Genomic DNA, 21,963 nt, shown 5'->3' with positions numbered 1-21,963 from the left:
TTGTATTGCTTATAATTCAGCAATAAATGAATTGCTTTGAATGTTTCATGTATTTTTACAGTCTTCCCTGTGGCTCAGTTGGTAGAGCATGGTGTTTACAACACCAGGGTTGTGGGTTCAATTCCCACGGGGGGTCAGTGTGGAGAAAAAAAAAGAAAAAAAATGTATGAAATGAAATGTATGCATTCACTACTGTAAGTCGCTCTGGATAAGAGCGTCTGCTAAAATGTAAATATGAATAGTATTGACAAATCCTTTGTTATTTATATACAGATGTGCCTTGCTGAAACTCAAACAATAAACAAACTTAGTTAAAACCTGTTTGGGATAGGGGTTCCGCTAGTGGAACGTTTCGACAACGTCCGGTGAAATTGCAGAGCGCGAAATTCCCCAAAAATTATTACAAATATTTAACTTTCATACATTCACAAGTGCAATACACCAAATTAAAGCTTAACTTCTTCTTCTAATCTAGCCACAGCGTCAGATTTCGAAAAGGCTTTACGGCGAAGGCAAACCATGCGATTATCTGAGGACAGCACCCCATCAAACAAACACATTTCAACCCGCCAGGCGCGACACAAAACTCAGAAATAACGATATAAATCATGCCTTACCTTTGAAGAACTTCTTCTGTTGGCACTCCAATATGTCCCATAAACATCACAAATGGTCCTTTTGTTCAATTAAGTCCGTTGTTATATCTCCAAAATGTCAATTTATTTGATTGATTGAGAAAAACATCGGTTCCAACTCGCCCAGCATGACTACAAAATATCTAATAAGTTACCTGTAAACGCTGTCCAAACATTTCAAACAACTTCCCTAATCCAACTTTAGGTATTTTAAAATGTAATTAATCGATAAAATTTAAGACGGGATAAACTGTGTTCAATACCGGATAAAAACAACGTGAAGCGCGTGACCTGGAGCGCACATCAAAACAGTATAGTCCACTCGGCTGGACCCTCGTTCTGAAAACCCATACTTCTTCATTTCTCTAAAGAAAAACATCAACCAATTTCTAAAGACTGTTGACATCTCGTGGAAGCAATAGGAACTGCAACCAAGTGCCACAGAAATCTAGGTTCCCATAGAACGCTGAGGAGGGCCCTACAGTACCTGAATTTGTCCAATAGAAACTCTCGGTTTGCTCTGTTTTCTTCGGTTTGTTTCTTAAACGGTAAAAGGTTTCCGTAATGAATACACCCCAGGTCTCGTTGTTATTAGAACAAACACTTCTGATGCTCTCTCCAGGTCTTTCTGCACATAATTCAATACCCCCCCACCTCACTGCTTGGCTCTACTATCCAACTCCCTCTATCCATCCCTCCCCCAGCCACAGATCATGCCTATACACATCTGGATCCAGTTGAATCCTACTGTAAGGTCAGGGACATCCCAGAAATGATGACAAGCTCATCAATTAAACACTCCCCACTGGTTGTGATCACACACAACCCCTCTGTTTGTTTAGCTATAGGGCGATAATATTGTACTGCAAATCATGTTTTCCTGAGACACCACAATAATTGGCGGCAACACAATATGGTCACGACTCACGGCTAGGTCACCACAGAGGCAGGGTGGAGTTGGGGTTTATGGCTGTCTGGGAAGGTTATATACTCAGCCATGGGGAGTGAGATTGATCATGAGGCTGAATGTTAATCATCTAATGGTATTGGACACACCCAGAGCCTAAATGACCTGTCTTTATCCTGACCACTGCTGTGATCCCTGGATACTCGTCCATCAGTCAGCCAGTAGGCCTCGACCACAGAACAACTCACCTTGCAATTTATTTTTCTATCTAGCTTGGAAAAAATGATTCATCAATATAATGACTTATAAAACCTAGTCCTTGTGGAATGATTTCTATTGCTGCAAAATTATCCCCATCGCCCAACAGTTTTTTATTGACTAGTAAAAAATCTAATAAAAATAGGATTTGTTTCCAAACTGCATGATGTGAGTTATAAAAAAAACAACATTCATGTGTCCTGAGAAAAAATCACGCTCCCAAAAAATGTAAGATACATCTGGGGTTGAAGTTAAGGTTTTTCCATGACCAACTGCATCTCAAACCCACTTGCAATCAAGTCTCTATGTCAAGTGAACAGTAGTGACCTAGGACTGATAATTGATGTGGTATGACTTTGGGTTCTCAGTGACACCAATGCTTTATGACTCTATTAGAGTGTAGCTCAGCTGTGAAGGTATCCGGGTACAGCCACTGTACCAGCCTTCGTCTCAACACGCAGTCACATAATGTTCCCCTGGGGAGAGGGTTGGCAGCTCACTTAGTAGGGGAAGGTTATCGTATCCTAACAAAGTGGGTGTGATTGCACTCATTACTCTTGCATAGTGAGTCTACTGTATTATAGTTCCTGGTCAGTCAGGGCAACTACGTATGGTCTCTCTTGAGATTCTATTCCATTCAAAGACCTCTTTAAAAAAATACTATTCTTCTCTTTGGAAAAATGACTTAATACTTAATAAAAGAGAACTTTCTAGTCAGACCAAAATGACATTGTGCTTAGGAGTACTTTCCAGTCTTTTCTGAGAGAATGTGTGCGTGCATGTAGTCAGAGCTTACCTTGGCGAGCCGTGCCCTCTTGATGAGGTCGTTGAGCTTCCTGAGGGCAGCATTGCGGGGCAGTGACTGGATGTCCTTGAACAGGTCCTGCTCCTCCGCCTCAAACAGTTTACGGTTGTCAGGGATGAGCAATGGGTGTGACCAGAACGACCCGATATAGACACGGATGACCTCAGGCGTGTTGACGATCTTCCCCAGCGACCACATGAGGGCGCCATAAACCCTCATCAGCTGCTGCGTCTCGATCTGGTCAGCCTTGTTTAGAACCACCCGGATCTTGTCTTCGTGGTTCTTCAGGGCCTTGATGACCTCCGAGAACTCGTCTGAGATGTCTAGCTTGTGGGCGTCGAACAGGAGGATGATGCGGTCCACGCGTTCGGCGAACCACTCTAAAACGGCTGCGAAGTCGTAGCCTGGAGAGGGGGGAGGGGGAGGTGAGGGGGTGAGAGGGGGGTGAGGGGTAGTGGAGGGAGATAGGCAGGGTCAACAACCGGCAGAACATCAACAGTACAGACTCTTGGAGGGCCAGAGCGATCCAGTGGCATCCAGCTAAGTAACCAGAAGAATGTTGTAAACTTGGGAGGCCTGCTATTGCTCAAGAGGACAAACAGTATGACACGTCATAAATTCCTAAAGACAACAGTTAAAACCACTATCTGAGATAGAGGCTGAAAGCCTGAAAAACATGATCCAATGGTCGATCATTTGGTGCCTCTCCCTTATCTTACCATTAAGCAGTGAGAACATGATTTCTAAAGCCAACATTAATCTGTCTTGTCCTCACTTCTTGCTTAACTATGTCATCACTTCATGCTAATACAGTGGATTGAGGAGAATGAGGGTGCTTTCTTTAACCCCAGTCTGAGGAGCAGGGAAGGACAAGAAGGGGCTGAATGACTCAGCATATGGCTTCATGACCTCCTCCTCTCCTACCCTCAACCTCGCTAGCTGGATAACAGGCTTTACACTAAGTGGGAGACTGAACCACTTTATTCTCCTCCTGCAACTATCTCCCAGCAGCAGCAGATAGGGAGAGAGAAAGACAGGCATTTCAGGCGCGAAGGAGAATCCCCCAAACGACTGCTAATCTAATGGAGCAATTAGCTGTCTAATCTGAAGCCAGTGATCCGAGAAGCCCAGAGACGAAGAGAGCTGTCGGGGGAAAACAGATTTCAGCTCCAGAGAAATGAAAATGTACTCTTGTCTCTAGATAGCAGCAGGTGATGAGTACTAATGGATGAGTCCATTATCAAAGCATGTATTCCTAGTAGTGAAAGTAGCTAACTCTCCCATTGACAAGATATCAGTGGTAGACATGGCTATCTTATTTGAATGCCATTGAAAGAAGAGTTTCCATTGGATGGGGAGAGTATTTCACTGTGTTAATTGGAAGCAGAGCTGCAGTCAGCCAGTAAGTCAGAGAGTTGACCTTGGGCACCGCACTCTCTCTCTCTCTGCTCCATTCCTAACTCTAACTGGCTGGGACTCAAGTGGGGAAAATCACATAATAAAAACTACTAATATAAGGTTCTGCTCAAAGAGCTTGGCTACAAGAAATGAATGTGTGTGCTGTGTACTGAACGTAATATAACAATGGGTCAGGGAACTACACACAACATATGTGACATAGCATTATGAGGAGAATAAAGAAACATACAGTATGAGTACACTTTGAAGAAACCAAAGCATCTGTTAAAAACACACATGTAAAAGTTGTTGAATGTAAAATGAGACAATGGAATGATCTATGAAATCAAAAAGAATAGAAGACAACCCAGGACTTTCATTTCAGGTCTACTGTTTGTGCATAGGCACATCATAGACACAGAAACACAACCTCAAGCTGTTTGCGCTGAGACGTATTTCAATATCAAGACACATAGCATCTATCAAGTGAAACACCTGTTTCATGGAGCACTTAACCACTCTTCTCCAACCCTACTTCAACTCCAGGGGTGCTCGGCAGAGCTCCTCCTTACCTTGGTGCACTTACAGCTGAGGGGAAGATTTCCACAGAACTCCCAGAATTGGAGAAGGTACTGTACCAGAAGTTGGGATTAGTGTGTTAATGTTGCTCAAATCAGAGGCATGGAATATGGCAGCCAGGGCCATGTTTCCAGGGAAGGATTTTATTCCATGCCGATACAGGAGAGAAACGCAGAGGCCTCATACCTGATGATTTGGAAGTTTCACTATGGGCCTTTATTGTTACCTTCTGTGGGGATAGACAGAACACCTTTCTCACCTTTTCGTAGGAGGCATTTTATCATTAGTGCTTACGTGCTACTCCATACCCTTGCTAGTGTTTCTCTAGTTCTCAAGTATATTGACTAGACTTACTATTGACTATGGATCAACTACCGGTATTACTGTAAGGGCTTAAACAGAAATAAACACTCAAGGCTCCTTTGCCTCTGGAGGGAAATATAGGCAGCAGTACAGTAAGTCAAAGACCATACGTGAATAATGGGCAGGACAATAAGAGCAGTGAAACTGGTTGGAGGACCATGGCATTATGGCACTGATTTATAACGATGGGGCAAAGGAGGCTGTTAATGTCAAGGGACCCAGTTATTTTAGGCCTGGCTTGACGCAGCACTGCAGAAATCCCATAGGGTCCACTGTAGTATAGGCAAGCTGCGTTGGTTAACAGTGCGGTTGTTTAAAGTCGGACTTTCACTACAATACCTCCATATGCGCATTTACGATACTCGCTATAGCCGGGTCCATGTTCATTCGCAGCTGTACACAGGAAGAAAGAGACACAAACAGAGGTGAAAAATGAAATGAAAGAAAAGGGGGGGGGTTTAGTGCTTCAAGCCAACATGGAGATGTGTGGGTGAATGTTGTACATTGTGATAATCATAATACAGTCTAGTAATGGACCTTCGCAGAACTGAAACACAGTCAGGGTCCTGACAGAACAGAAAACCAAATGTTGAAGAAAAGATGTTTAAAAAAATGACAGGTGGAAATAAGAGCCCTCTGTATTCTGCCTGTAGACAGCTCCTGGTATAACTTCTATTTACCAACCCATTGTATTTAGACAAGTTAAGATGACACACAAACAACGAAGACCGTGACCACATTTCCTGTGAGGTTGCTACAGCAACAAGAGAAACGGTAACATTCACACTCTGAGAGACAGGCGTTAGAGAGATTCAAGAACAGGACCCCCACACACAGTTACACATCACACACGCACACTTAAACACACACACACACACACACACACAGCTGTGCTGACTTAAATAAGGTAAGAACTTTATTATACACTTTGGTTTTGAGTGGGTGAACAGCCATAGCCGAATAAAGTTGAAAGAAAAACCATGTTTCAAGTAGTTTAACTATAATTCAAAAGGCACTCGCACATCTGAGCTATCTTTTTTTGCAAGTGCATGAAAACAGATGAATTAGATGAAAAAAATGAAAAAAGAAACCTGCACACTGCTCTTGCTAGTATCACTGCTTTTTATTAAGCCTTAGGTAAAGCTTAAAAAGCAGTGATAATAGCAAGAGCAGTGTGCGGGTTTCTTCTTTTTTCTCAAGTAGTTTAACAATAAATTACGAATGAAGGCAGTGAGCAATCTATTGCTATTGGAAGCATGATGAAAGTGGGCTTGCTACAGAGAACACTATGCCAAGGCAAGAAATGAAAGAAGTCATACAGTCCACGAACCTGGAACCGATCTTCTGTCTGTCTGCTCTGCTACCTAATTCGTTGGAAAGAGTGACACTGTCCTAATGTCCATTCCCAAGTATATCCAAAGGTAACAAGCGTCAGATATATACAAATTCCCACTTTCCTCACATCATTGACTTGCAACCGAACTGAACACACAAACAGCTAGCCAACTAGCGCTGTGACTTTGCCTACACTTGGTCTTCAGAGGGCATAGAAAGTGACTGGAATGGAATATCAGATCCAGGAATCCGTCATTTTCCACAGTTCAATGACAGTTCACAAGTAAGGGATAGTCTTCATGTCTTTTCCTAGCACTGTACTTCTGACTCCTGGCCCCTCAGAGGTTTAACTGTGTTACTGGTTGACATGGGAACGCAGGCTTGGCCCTTGGTTATGAAAATACGCTGCAATCAGACACTTATTCACTTAGGGCAGGCATGAGTCCTGCTGAAGATGACTATTGTGTTTCCTGAAAGGGTGGAAAACCACTCAGTAAATAAATAAATTAAATAGAAACTGTGCATCTCTTTGTTAGATTCAAATTAAGTAAGCTGAAAAGTTATGATCAAATGCTTTATAGATCTGAAAGAATTGATACACTCAGTGGACCTTTCAGTGATAGTGTTTATTGGGACAGATTATGTCATGTATGCCTAAACAAATGTCCTCATCAAACTTTATCTAGCCAGACCCGTACCTCACCGTACCACTTCATTCCATTGGGACAACAGGTGCAAGCCATCCAGAATGAGGGAATCTGCTAGGCACAGAATATAACATCATTATTGCTACAATAGACCTGCTCTATAGCAGATATAACACAGCTATACTGGAGATACGTGGTTAAAAAGCTCCAAATCATTTGCTGAATTACTCTTATAAAGCCTTTATTATACTGGGATTAAATGTTTTTCCCTAAAGGTTAAAAACAACAGCCTTTATCAAGGTGAGGCATCCTACTGTAGCAAAAGCTGTCCATAAACTAACCAGTACTCTATCTCTCTATTAGTTTGTGGGCTTAGAGACGTCTCTATTATTGTCCCTTCTGGGCATCCCTACTGAGGTCATTATCCTTCCCATCTGCCAGGTAAGTCTGTGTTTTTAAGAAGTCTGATTCTCTCTCAGCTCTCTCTCCCATGGCTCAGTTCTAAGCATACACAGATGGTCACCAACCTTGCACTGATGTGCTACTGTGCTATGAAGGGGGAAGGTGTGCAATATACTTGTTCAGAGTGAAAAAAAGGCTTCCTGTGGCAACCCTACCCTGTCCCCATACACGTGTCCTTGTCCCTAGCCAACTGTTGCCAGGCCTCTTGCATTCTTAGTAGTTCCCAGAGATATGGCCTGTTTACTACTTAGCTACGAGTGGTATTAAAGCATTCTACTTTCTGTGAGGGACTTAAAAGTATCAAGCAGTACTTGGCCCTCAACTTGAACCTGTTTCAAACTCATTTCACTCTTCCCCAAATGCTTGACACAATCCATCTTATTAAATTGGTGATTTGTAACATAAACATGTTGATGAGTGATGTTATGGAAATGTGTCCACTTATTCAGGAATCCTAAGAACATTAACAGGCTGTGAAAAGTATCCTCAGGCCTGTCCGCTGCAGTGCTGTACGTAGGATCCTAAGCTGTGCTGCTTTATTGAAACAGAAACAGGGTTGTCTGCCTGCACTACGCACACTCAGCACTATTAACCCCACAGACACGCTTAGGCCAACCCGCAGCACAGTAAGAGAGAGAACAAAACAGCAGCAAATACATGCAGGCACATGCACGCAAACACACAAACATGCACACACACACACACACACACACACACACACACACACACACACACACACACACACACACACACACACACACACACACGTCTCCTCTAAAAGGATTACAATGCTTGTTAAGCATCTTGTCAACACATGACTACAACCTTTCTCCAAACCACATTAAAAACACATTAGACCTACTCATTCAAGGGGATTTCTTTATTTGTACTATTTTCTACATTGTAGTATAATAGTGAAGACATCACAACTATGAAATAACACATATGGAATCATGTAGTAACCAAAAAAGTGTTAAATTAAAATATATTTTATATTTGAGATTCTTCAAAGTAGCAACCCTTTGCCTTGATGACAGCTTTGCACACTCTTGGCATTCTCTCAACCAGCTTCATGAGGAATGCTTTCCAACAGTCTGAAGGAGTTCCCACATATGCTGAGCACTTGTTGGCTGCTCTTCCTTCACTCTGCGGTCCAACTCATCCCAACCAATCTCAATTGGGTTGAGGTTGGGTGATTGTGGAGGCCAGGTCATCTGATGCAGCACTCCATCACTCTCCTTCTTGGTCAAATAGCCCTTACACAGCCTGGAGGTGTGTTTTGGGTCATTGTCCTGTTGAAAAACAAATGTCGCTGCAGAATGCTGTGGTAGCCATGCTGGCTAAGTGTGCCTTGCGTTCAAAATAAATCACTGACAGTGTCACCAGCAAAGCACCCCCACACCATCACACCTCCTCCTCCATGCTTTACGGTGGGAACCACACGAGGAGATCCTCCGTTCACTACTCTGCGTCTCACAAAGACACGGCGGTTGGAACCAAAAATTTGGACTCATCAGACCAAAGGACAGATTTCAACCGGTCTAATTTCATAATAGCGCTTGATGGTTTTAGTGACTGCACTTGAAAAAAACTTTAGAAGTTCTTGAAATTTTCCGGATTGACTTACCTTCATGTCTTAGATGGACTGTCGTTTCTCTTTGCTTATTTGAGCTGTTCTTGCCATAATATGGACATGGGTATTTTACCAAATAGGGCTATCTTCTGTATACCACCCCTACCTTGTCCCAACACAACTAATTGGCTCAAACACATTAAGAAGGAAAGAAATTCCACAAATGAACTTTTAACATGGCACACCTGTTAATTGAAATGTATTCATTTACATCATTTAGCAGACACTCTTATCTAGAGCGACTTACAGTATTGAATGCATACATTTCATTTCATGCAATTTTACTTTTTTTTGTACTGGCCCCCGTGGGAATCAAACCCACAACCCTGGCTTTGCACACACCATGCTGGCATTGCAAACACCATGCTCTACCAACTGAGCCACAGGGAAGACATGTGTATTCCAGGTGACTACCTCATGAAGCTGGTTGAGAGAATGCCAAGAGTGTGCAAAGATCAAAGCTGTCATCAAGGCAAAGGGTGGCTACTTTGAGGAATCTCAAATATAAAATATATTTGGATTTGATATATGAACACTTTTTTGGTTACTACACGATTAAATGTGTTATTTCATAGTTTTGATGTCTTCACTATTATTCTTCAATGTCAAACATAGTAAAAAATAAAGAAAAACCCTTGAATGAGTAGGTGTGTCCAAACTTTTGACTGGTACTGTATAATATTCTTATTTTCAATAAAAGTGACTCCGAAATGATACAATACATTATTTACCATTAATTTCTAATTGGGCACAAAATCATCTGAAACAACCAAAACAAACAGCAAATGCATCCAACAAATGTGTAGTCACAAGCTTGATGTAGTCACTGTGTGCTGTGAATATGGGACCAAATACTTAACCTTTTACTACTTTAATACACATAAGTGAATTTGTCCCAATACCTTTGCTCCCCTAAAATGGGGGAACTATGTACAAAAACTGCCATAATTTCTAAACGGTTCACCCGATATGGATGAAAATACCCTAAAATTATACCTGACAGCCCAAAGAAGAAAAAATTATTCACTGTCTCAATAATTACGGAGGGCACTGTATATGATATTATTAGTGACTGGTCAGCCTATGGCAGCCTGCTAGGATAAAAGTGATAAGCACCATATCTGTCCACTGCAGAGTCCTGATGTCCTTGTTGATAAGAAGGCTGGAACACTGACATCATGGTGACATTGACCACTACTCCACTGTCCACTCTGCCATCCTCAGAAACACACAGAGCCATTCAGAATAGCAGAGGGCATAACTGCAGATATATGTACATACTGTACTTTGCAGCATTGGAACCACCATGAGAGTAATAAGTGAAATAAAACCCAGATTATTTTATTAGGATTAACCAGAGTGTACTCAGAGACTGACATACAAATGGTCTTTACTGTTCAATGGAATTCATGTGGAAAGAGCTGGTGGGCCATGTTACACTTAAGTGATAATGCCCGAGAAGCTGGTGTTTGGAGGATATATTGGCACGGGTGTTGGCAAACCATGCCAATATATCCCCCAAACACTGGCTTCTCTGGCATTATCACTTTTATACAACAGGTTACCAACATACTCAAATAATGATAAACATATTTTCATTAATAACTTTATTTTTATGAATTTATTCATGCTATTTCATCCTTCCACAAGATATAGTCCCGACACAAATCTAGGGTTGCTACCCAAGCCGGTCGGACGACCCAGCCATTCAGTCTTTTTGTTCTGTATCTATTGACACGACCCAGACGTTCGTTCAAAATGTTCCATTGCCGTATTGGCTGGCAACATTCTTATCCCTTGCTTGCTAGCTAGCCAACTACAACTAACTTACAGTCACATCAAACAGTGCAGCCAGAATAACAACGAAGTAGCTGCATTTGCATTTGTTTAAACTGTTTCTAGTGACATTTATTTGGATACATACATAACAATGAGCTAATGGTGCGCGATTTCACCTGGCATAGAAAATGTGCTCTCCTGTAAGGACACTGTTGTTCAGAGGAGCTAGCCAACAACACAGCTAACATAATCACTTCAAACTGAAGCTGGAAAGATTTCAAACAAGCTGCACATCATTTTGTTTGACCTGTTTTCTATTGATAGTTATTTGTACAGTTGAAGTCGGAAGTTTACATACATTTAAACTCAGTTTTTCACAATTCCTGACATTTAATTATTGTAAAAATTCCCTGTCTTAGGTCAGTTAGGATCACCACTTTATTTTAAGAATGTGAAATGTCAGAATAATAGTAGAGAATTTATTTCAGCTTTAATTTCTTTCATCACATTCCCAGTGGGTCAGAAGTTTACATACACTCAATTAGTATTTGGCAGCACTGCCTTTAAATTGTTTAACTTGGGTCAAACGTTTTGGGTAGCCTTCCACACGCTTCCCACAATAAGTTGGGTGAATTTTGGCCCAGTCCTCCTGACAGAGCTGGTATAACTGAGTCAGGTTTGTAGGCCTCCTCGCTCACACATGCTTTTTCAGTTGTGCCCACATATTTTCTATAGGATTGAGGTCAGGGCTTTGTGATGGCTACTCCAATACCTTGACTTTGTTGTCCTTAAGCTATTTTGCCACAACTTTGGAAGTATGCTTGGGGTCATTATCCATTTGGAAGACCCATCTGCGACCAAGCTTTAACTTCCTGACTGATGTCTTGAGATGTTGCCTCAATATAAATAATTTTCCTCCCTCATGATGCCATCTATTTTGTGAAGTGCACCAGTCCCTCCTGCAGCAAAGCACCCCCACAACATGAGTCTGCCACCCCCATGCTTCACAGTTGGGATGGTGTTCTTCGGCTTGCAAGCCTCCCCCTTTTTCCTCCAAACATAACGATGGTCATTATGGCCAAACAGTTCTATTTTTGTTTCCTCAGACGAGAGGATATTTCTCCAAAAAGTACAATCTTTGCCCCCATGTGCAGTTGCAAACCATAGTCTGGCTTTTTTATGCGGTTTTGGAGCAGTGGCTTCTTCCTTGCAGGTTATGTCGATATAGGACTCGTTTTACTGTGGATATAGATACTTTTGAACCTGTTTCCTCCAGCATCTTCACAAGGTCCTTTGCTGTTGTTCTGGGATTGATTTGCACTTTTCACACCAAAGTATGTTCATCTCTAGGAGACAGAACGCTTCTCCTTCCTGAGCGGTATGACAGCTGCGTGGTCCCATGGTGTTTACACTTGTGTACTATTGTTTGTACAGATGAATGTGGTACCTTCAAGCGTTCGGAAATTGCTCCCAAGGATGAACCAGACTTGTGGAGGTCTACAATTCTTATTTCTTTTGATTTTCCCATGATGTCAAGCAAAGAGAAACTGGGTTTGAAGGTAGGCCTAGAAATACATCCACAGATACACCTCCAATTGACTCAAATTATGTCAATTAGCCTATCAGAAGCTTCTAAAGCCATGACATTTTTATTGAATTTTCCAAGCTGTTTGAAGGCACAGTCCACTTAGTGTATGTAAACTTCTGACCCACTGGAATTGTGATACAGTGAATTATAAGTAAAATAATCGGTCTGTAAACAATTGTTGGAAAAATTACTAGATGTCCTAACCGACTTGCCAAAACTATAGTTTGTTAACAAGAAATTTGTGGAGTGGTTGAAAAACAGGTTTTAATGACTCCAACCTAAGTGTATGTAAACTTCCAACTTCAACTGTATATATCCATAAAAATGATGCTGATTCATGATTTCGACTGGCTAAGAAAAGCTGCCTACCTGTCTGTCTCATCCTGCCTCCCAACACCTTCATTGCTATGGGACAGCTGGAGATCGAATTTGAATATTGAAACAATGTTGCAAATGTCGGAGAGACAGACAGCAAGGTCTGTATAAATCTATGCTTATGAAAGAAATGTGAGATAATGTATAGATGCTTTTTATAGTGGAGATCAAGTTTATAAATTGCCTGGCTGGGCTGATTAGGTGAAATGAGACAGTGGATTGTGCAGTTAGATGGAACAGAGTAAATAGGCATTTTAACATCATAGATTTAGCCAGTGGTAACTTGTGGAATAGACACCGGCTGGAATGCAGTTTTAACCAATCAGCATTCAGGATTAGACCCACCCGTTGTATAAAATCCCATAAACATATGGGTGTCGTATACACTATCTCTCTCTGTGATATCTGGTGTCTTTCAACACATTATGATTGAACGCAGACTAAAACTCTGCCTCAGCTACATGTTTCCCAAACTTCCTACCTGTGGTTTTAAAGGTGTCACGAGAAGCAGGATATCTGAAGCTTGCTTGCTATTTCCACCACAAACATAGGAACCCTATGGGAATGAAGGTTCAAAAGTGTCTTGGAAAATGCTAATAAAGTAATTACAGAAGTGGTTTAAGAAGTGTGGAAGCCACAATGTTTCGATACAGAACTGGTTATGCAAATCCCTCAGTGGGTTCAACAGCACAGGCCTGGTTTTACATCACCACATTATCATGCAAATATTTTCCGTTAGGAAATTGGTTGTAATGAAGCTAAGAAAACAGAGCTAAAGCTGCATTACTGCAGTATGTCCGCCAGCAGTAACAGATGTTGCGTTTTTCAAGGACATACTTCCTTTGCTACAGACTGTTTTGCACTATCACGATATATGGAATAGATTAGCAAACAGCGCGGCTAACGTTAGAATAGAGCACTACTTTCTCCCGAGTCTTGCTTTTGTACACATTTGCATTATGACTATTTCTGTAGTAGTAAATATAGGGTTTTCAGTCAGATTTCTTTCTTCTCGCTATGTTGTGCAATAAAACACTGCTGTACTTGTGTCAGTGAATGGTTTGATCTCTAACTCCTGAGGGTGACCATCCTGGACTGAGTGAGTGTGTGAAAGACGGGTGGAGGGGTTGGGAGAGAGGTGGAGAGATGGAGGGGTTGGGAGAGAGGTGGAGGGGTAGAGGGGTTGAGACAGGGGTGGAAGGGTTGAGAGAGGGGTAGAGGGGTTGAGAGCCATACCTCTGCTGATCCTCTGCTTCTCTCCAGACAGGATACCAGGAGTATCTATCACACTGATGCTCTCGAGAACAGGGTTGGGAAGCTGGGCACACACAAACCTACAGAACACACAGACATGGCCATAGACATGGTCAGATAGATAGCCCAACACTGAAGAATACGGAGCTTACATGATCAAATCTGACACAGAAAAAGAGTTGGCTGGACATAAGACCAACAGACAGACCGACTCACAGATGGACAAATAGACACACAGACAGATAGGTATTCTTCATGTAAAATAAAGTATTGACCACTTTGAACCAAATCATACTTCCTAAACCACAGGAGGTGGTGGCACCTTAATTGGGGAGGGCAGACTCATGGGAATGGCTGGAGCGGACTAAGTGGAACAGTATCAAAAACACCAAACACATGGTTTCCATGAGTTTGATGCCATTCCATTCACTCCGTTTCAGCCATTAATATCATTAGCCTCCACTGTCCTAAACATAGTACATGAAAGTGAGAATTATTACTGAGGGGAAATGACCGTTCTGGTATAGCCTTTCAAGACAAGCCAAGACTGAGTAAGCTTGGTGTCTTGAAGCATGTGAACTGTTCCCAGAAACATGTGTAATTGTTCTGGGTGGTTCTCAATGGACCTCTTGGACTAAAATATGTTTTATATCCCCTTTGATCATTTCAAACTGAAAAGGGCAAAATAAGACATAAACTCAATTTACCAATTTACAGTATAAAGCATATTCTTGCATCTAGATAGTGGTTACTGTAACACAGGAAGGCTGCTGCAGACTAGAATTCTGCTGCAGACAGGATGTTAGACCTACTCGTCTGCAAGCTGCACCAAGCAGCAAAGGGCTTCTCATGCAGTGGCGGTTGTAGACCATTTCAACAGTTGTACTGTTAGAGGGGCCAGTTACATTAGACGTTATTGTTGTCATATCGTTTTCTTCACTGCATTGCAGGCATAAGACCATGTTCCGCGTTGCCACTGTCTAATAACGGATGTAAAAAAAGAACGATAGCAAAAATGTGTTATGTAAAAATGATTTCATACTCCACATTTAGGGGGGCCACAAGGGGGTCCAAAATTGTTGTCACAGGCCCCCCTAAACAGCGGCCTGATGACAAGAACCCTTACGAACCCCAAGAACTCTTAACAACCCCAAGAACTCTTAAGAACCCTTATTCCACACATATGTTCTCCTACTTAACATTGTCAGAGCCACCTGCAGAAACCATCAGAAGCCATGTATTCATATCTTTTCCCTCAGGAAACACGCTGAGCCTTGTGCTTAGAGTGGAAACCCTCTGGATTGCTTCCTCTCCCTCTCGTGATCCAAAGTAGGATCGGCATACTTAAGAAACACTTGACAGTTAATAAGGCATCGAGCAGCAAGCCCTTTCCCAGAGTGAGGTTCGAGGTATGTATGACAGACACACACAGCAGTTGATACGGTGCCTTCAGAAAGTATTCATACCCCTTGACTTATTCCACATGTATTAAATATAATTGTTTTTCATCCATCTACACACAATACCCCATAATGACAAAGTGAAAACATTTATATATTTTGATTTCAGCAAATGTATTGAAAATGAAATACTGAAATATCTAATTTACATAAGTATTCACACCCCTGAGTCAATACATGTTAGAATCACCTTTGGCAGCGATTACAGCTGTGAATCTTTCTGGGTAAGTCTCTAAGAGCTTTGCACACCTGGATTGTACAATATCTGTCCATTATTCTTTCTAATTGGTTGTTGATCATTGCTAGACAACCATTTTTAAATCTTGCCATAGATTTTCAAGTAAATTTAAGTCAAAACTGTCACCCGGCCACTCAATAACATTTACTGTCTTCTTGGTAAGCAACTCCAGTGTATATTTGGCCTTGTGTTTTAGGTTATTGTCCTGTCTACTAAAAAGTTAATTCAACTCCCAGTGTCTGGTGGAAAGCAGACTGAACCAGGTTTTCCTCTATGTTTTTGCCTGTGCTTAGCTCCATTTTGTTTATTTTTTATCCTGAAAAACTCCCCAGTCCTTAACGATTACAAGCATACCCAAAACATGATGCAGCCACCACTATGCTTGAAAATATGGAGAGTAGTACTCAGTAATGTGTTGTATTGGATTTAATCCTTTTTAAATTCAGGCTGTAAAATGTGGAAAATGTCAAGGAGTGTGAATACTTTCTGAAGGCACTGTAAGAGCAAACAGACCCACTGACAGTCTGCAACTAAGGGGAAACCCTGAGCAGTGAGCAGAGGGAAATTCAATCAGAGGTGGAATGTAGAGCATGTGTGGCAGGTTCAGGAGTCTCTGGTCATGATATCATCCTGTGACATGGTAAACACAGCTCAACACAGCAACCGTTGAGAAAGGCTAAACTTAACTTTCACTCTCGCTCCTGCACTCATTCCGCCTCCCTCCCGTTCCTTTTCTCAAGGATGGTGAGTTTCATGCCAACTTTATACAAAGTATATATTCCAAAACATATTGGAATTTCAAATCAAATTGTATTCTGAAACTGATTGGAATTCAGCAAGAGCACAGAGAAGCACACACAGAGATGACTCTGTCTTCCCTGTGGCTCAGTTGGTAGAGCATGGTGTTTGCAACGCCAGGGTTGTGGGTTCAATTCCCACGGGGGGCCAGTACAAAAAAAAAAAAATGTATGAAATGTATGCATTCAATACTGTAAGTTGCTCTGGATAAGAGCATCTGCTAAATGACTAAAATCTAAATGTAAAATTACTAGCAGAGTTCTAGATAAAAATTCTAGCATTTGAGCACTGAAAAAAATTAGGGGAACAACAAACTAAAAGCAAATTTGAAGAACTTCTCCCGGGGCCTTTAGAGTTTTTTTTCACATTCTGTCTTTGATGCACAAAATTACATTTTTTGGGGAGAAAGCTAATAAGTTACTGAACATTTACCCTGTCATCTTGGATAAGGCCACTAAAAACAACTAGTCATCATAAAATAAATCATAACTGTGAGTTTTCATATGCTGTATAGACGGGCTGGCTGACAACATCACAAAAATGATGCTGACGCATCGATGTGGCTGGAAGGCGTGCGTTACGATTCTGAACGGTCAGATAGCTAGCAACAATGACAAGAAGCTGCCATGTGGGGAATCATAGGTGGTTCGTTTTAGTTCATTGTATCTTGTTAGTGTCTTGTTTTGAGGTGTTTTGACTGATATCATGTCTATGCTATGGTTGAAATTCGCTAGCTAGCTAACCAACAACTGTAACAATGTATTTGAGAGATAACAAGTGCTCATTGTGCAAATGTACTTACGTTTTCAATAAACATTTGGAGACTAAATATAGTTTACATGTTGTCAACAGTCTAAGTCAACCCCATCTGTTTTGTACCATAGTTGTGCACGTGTCGGTTTTGTTGCTAAACAACCAACCCTTCCATAAAAACTTGAGTCATCCAACTAGAATACTATATGTGGACTGCTATAGTCTCACCTGTTGAGAAAGGCGTTTCCGAAGGAGTTGAGCTTCCTGAAGGGTTTCTTGGGGTCGACAACTAGGGCGTTGCCAGGGATCACCCCCTCCGTGTCTCCATGCATCACTGCAATGAAGGAGTCTGTTGTGGGCTCCGGCCCAATCCGCATTCCAGGGAAATCCTGCTCCAACAGGTATCTGGGGAGTAATAGGAGAAATGGATGTCTGTTTATGCATTATTTTATTGTCCACTATCTTAGTTTGCATTTTACATTACAGGCCCGGTACACCTACCAGTTACATAGTAAAATCGTACTTAACCATCTTTTTAAAAGAACATACTAACATTGTTGAATTATAGGGTCAAGGTCAAGAGTTTCATTGTCAATCAGTCCAAATTGACATTACAGATGTGTAAAAATGTAGTATAATTGTATCGAATGTGCAGAATCCTAGAAATGCATTGAATTGTAAATACTAGTAATTTATAACTGAAATTGTCCTTTTAAACTACTTTAAACCTTTAAAGCACTAACAGATGTGAGGTCAACCAGCTGATACTCTATATATCCACTCTACACACATCTTGTCATAGGGGTCAACAGTGCCAGTTAGCACTGTCTCTCTGTAGACACTGTTTAAATCCATAATACAGTGCTATCGCAGCAGTAGATGGCCAACAGTAGATGAGCAGCACTGTCCAGAGCCAAATGTTTAACCTTCCCACAGCTCTGCCACTGAGGCTTCAGTGAGAGGAAGGGAGGCAGAGTGAATCTGGACTGATGGAGAGCACAGGGACTGCGCACGTGTGTTAGGAGACAGACCAGAGAGGAAAGAAGGCCTGTGTTCTTTCATAGCACTGAGGGGTCAGCACACACACAAACACAGGCCTAGCTCTTTCCCTACCACTCTCCCTACTGTAGCTGCCACATAGGCCTGCACGTCCTCTATGAACAATGCACACAGGAAACTAAAGACGCTGCCTATGGCCCTATCCTGCAGGACAGTGACCTCGCATAGAGTACAAATCACAGATCAGTTTCCTCTATCCCCAAGCAATTAGGTATGTTGTTGTCTTAGGTCTCTCTTTATGTAGTGTTGTCTCTCTTGTTGTGATGTGTTTTGTCCTATATTTTTATTTAATTTATTTGTATTTCAATCCCAGCCCCTGCCCCCGCAGGAGGCCTTTTGGTAGCCCGTCATTGTAAATAAGAATCTGTTCTTAACTGACTTGCCTAGGTAAATAAAGGTTAAAATAAAAAATAAAAAAAACAATTAGAGGCTTGCTCTACAATCTCTGAATGTGGACTGGACCATGACAGGCAGCATAGGAAACCCCACAGGGCACATATTGGTTGAATCAACGACGTTTCCACGTCATTTCAATGAAATGACATTGAACCAATGTGGAATAGATGCTGAATTGACATCTGTGCCCAGTGGGACAAAGCCATCACCGACTTGGCCAGTGCTGAACCGTAGTTGATTAAACATTCAAACGTTTCCAACTTTTGAAATGGACTCCTATTGTGGGTGCACATAGACTATGGTCTGGCTTTAGTATAAAATATAAGTATAAAGTATAAAAAGTTATTTAGCAAAAACTAAAGTATTATCATATAGAAAGCTCCGAGATGTGTGATATTTTTATCAGATGGCATGCGATCCATATCTAATCCAATCTTGTCCAGGGATTAATATACCTGGAATTTAGCATGTCTGATGCCAATCAGAGGATTTCAGGGATTTCTCCCTCTGTCTGTACCAAGGGATCACGACCACACCTGGTTACAGAATGTTGTTTGCATGTCACCGTGGATTTTAAAGGACTGCCTAATTAAGACCAGTTATATGGCCAGACTGAGACAGAAACCTATCAAACAGCCCACACTCAAATGTCATTCTCACCCACACTTTCAAAAGCATGAGAACAAAGCCCTACTATTCAATTACTTAACCCAAACATGATAACTCGTTTGAAAATAAGTACTTCAATCTATGAAGGGCTATGAAGAAACAGTGCCCTAAAGCTAATAACTCATTTAGATAGTACAAACTAAAAGGGGATAGGAAGTGAGAGTGTCCCAAAGCTTTTCAGACTTTTAAAGCTGATCATACACAGTAAGTGCTTCCAGTGGACAGGGGCATTCTCTACATGACTCCAGAGTAATGTCTCTCACTTATCGCGCCTCTCTATAACTCCTGGACTAGTCGCTCTGGAAACTATTAGTGACATGTTGCTATAGCAATAAGGGAGCTGATGAGAGGGTTGGAGACAGCAGGGCTTATCAGTGAGAGGACAGCAGAGGACTGCATCTCACTTCTGACCTTGGGATAGCAGGAAATGCACTAGTATTCACTGGCATTACTGCACAGCTAGAGGGATTCACTTAGTCTCACCAGTAAAGTTTGATGTGGAAAACATGCCCCCACAAAAACAATGAAACAAGGAGTTATATCTGCCTCCCATCCCATCTCCAAGACAACGTTTGCTTTGTGGTAGACTCAGAGAGACCAACACATGCTTTTGGGTCCAAGACTTTCCATCTGCTCTTGTATTCCTTTGATGAGCACTAAGTGGGATGGTTGGCATGCCATGTAGCAGTCCATAGGGAAAAGCTGGAATTGAACTTGGAAACATGATCTGTTCTATGGTCATGGACTAGTTTAACAGACAAATCAATGGAACAGCTGACATTCCTGTGTTGTGGGTGTGACTATAGGGGAACATTGCAGATGATTCATGTAACATGTAATCACAAAATGGCATTGAGGAGTACAGGATTGTAATAGGTATATCTATGTCTATAACTATACAATACCACTAGATTTCCATAATGTACTTATATCGTTTTGTAGTCATCTATACCATAATAGGTGAATGCTAACCCAGCAGGTTGCTCTCCTCTGTTGGAATGTCTCATCACTCCTAACTAAGACTATGTCAACATTTGACCTGTGTCTGCCCAAAGTTGAACAGGAATCCAGTCAACCCAAAAACTAACAGATGTATCTTTCTAAGATCATTTGTACTACAGTAAAATCAACTTGTTGCATCAAACCATAAATATGCAGCGCCTGCCATGCATGTAATGTCCCCTCTTTGCATATCAGTGCGCAAACCTCACTAGTGTTTTGGCCTACTGACCGGCAACCAAAGCACCCGCATTTCAAACACAGACGTACCGTATGAAGCTGGTCTTTCCAGTGGAATACTGCCCCACCAGGAGAACCATGGGCTTGTTGTCAAAGTCGGCATCCTCTAAGGCGGGCGAGTGGAACTCGTGGAATTTGTAGTGTTCCTCCAAGGGTAACAGCTTGGTTTTGTAGAGCTTCTTGAGGCCATCGCTGACTGTCTGAAAGACCTCAGGATCCTTCTTCCTCCTGTCATCGGTACCCAACCAGCTGAACATGATGCAATTCGATAATGGACAACCTTATACTCTATAGGGACCTCTATTGGTGCTTTTTCTATTCAAATAATTCGGAGGATCTCTTTGTTATTGGTATAGTAGATGGTTTGTTTTTTCTTTCAATCAAATATTATGCAGACATATCCTTGAATGGAAAGCGTTCCCCAAGTCTTTACAGGCCAAACACGAGACAAAGATGAACAGACCACTATAAGCCAGAAAATTGACTAGACTAAACACATACTAGTGATCCTAAGTCATTTTCACATGCACATTTACATATCACAGCTATAAAGCACGATTTTCATTCAAACTGTAGAGGAATCCCAAAAATGATCCAGCTGGCAAATTGTGATGTCGTCTTACATTTGAATTCTGACGCGGTTGAATCTTCAAAATACTGTTCTATATAATATACCTTTTTCGAACCAAATGAAGAAAACAATAATACAGGTATAATAAAGCGTATATTCCTACTGCTGCGTAGAATCTTGAGCGGCCACTGGCTTCCCCGGCTTCGTTACTGCAGCATATTTAAATACCAGTCTGACAACGAAATCTAATCCGAAAGGAAATGCCCAACTACTGGCAAAACCCCACCCAGTATTACAGCGACTGAAGGCAGTGATGGCAGCGCCATATTAGCGGATGAGGGACCACTAGCATCTCATTGTTGATACTCCTCTAGTGGTAATACAATGTAACAAACAATGGGTGATCACAAAATTGCTATATACATTGTATCAATCCTAAATTGCAAGTTTATGGTTTATAACAAGCTGCCATCTTACATTACCAAAGAAAATAGAAAAGAACCATGTCAACATTTCCATATACCTACACATATATTGCTTGTGTCATATATATATATATATATATATATATATATATATATATATATATATATATATATATATATATACCAGTATATAAAGTGTTGACTTAAAACAATATTGTAATAAAATCTTCTCTTGAATAAAAATAGAAAATACAAAAGTGTTACAAAAACTTTTCCTTATGATGCAGCCCGCAATTGATGGAGAGTACAATGGAACTAAATTGAGGAGAGAATACAA

General features: G+C 41.3%; 1 protein-coding gene across 3 annotated transcripts in view; it reads right to left on the bottom strand.

Moving 5' to 3' along the window:
- The window catches only part of LOC106607831 (EH domain-containing protein 3), a 31,400-nt gene extending 9,894 nt beyond the window's left edge, over positions 1–21,506 (bottom strand). The window contains exons 1-6 of one of the 3 annotated variants that reach the window (XM_014205224.3): positions 21,254–21,506; positions 20,661–20,858; positions 17,496–17,672; positions 14,001–14,098; positions 5,285–5,338; positions 2,597–3,009 (exon numbers count right to left, since the gene is read on the bottom strand). In XM_014205224.3, the coding sequence (XP_014060699.1) occupies positions 2,597–3,009; positions 5,285–5,338; positions 14,001–14,098; positions 17,496–17,672; positions 20,661–20,858; positions 21,254–21,255 (942 nt within the window). In that variant the 5' untranslated portion in view covers positions 21,256–21,506. Of the gene's footprint in view, positions 1–2,596; positions 3,010–5,284; positions 5,339–14,000; positions 14,099–17,495; positions 17,673–20,660 lie in introns of all 3 variants that reach the window. The other 2 variants (XM_014205223.3, XM_014205225.3) reach the window with 2 other exon arrangements.
- Between the last annotated feature and the right edge of the window lie 457 nt (positions 21,507–21,963).

The sequence above is a fragment of the Salmo salar genome, chromosome 06 (genome assembly GCF_965601325.2).
Source record: "Salmo salar chromosome 06, fSalSal1, whole genome shotgun sequence".
In the NCBI taxonomy this organism is placed as follows: Eukaryota; Metazoa; Chordata; class Actinopteri; order Salmoniformes; family Salmonidae; genus Salmo; species Salmo salar.
Note: the sequence above shows the minus strand (reverse complement) of the source record. Positions and strands in the feature narration are given on the sequence as shown.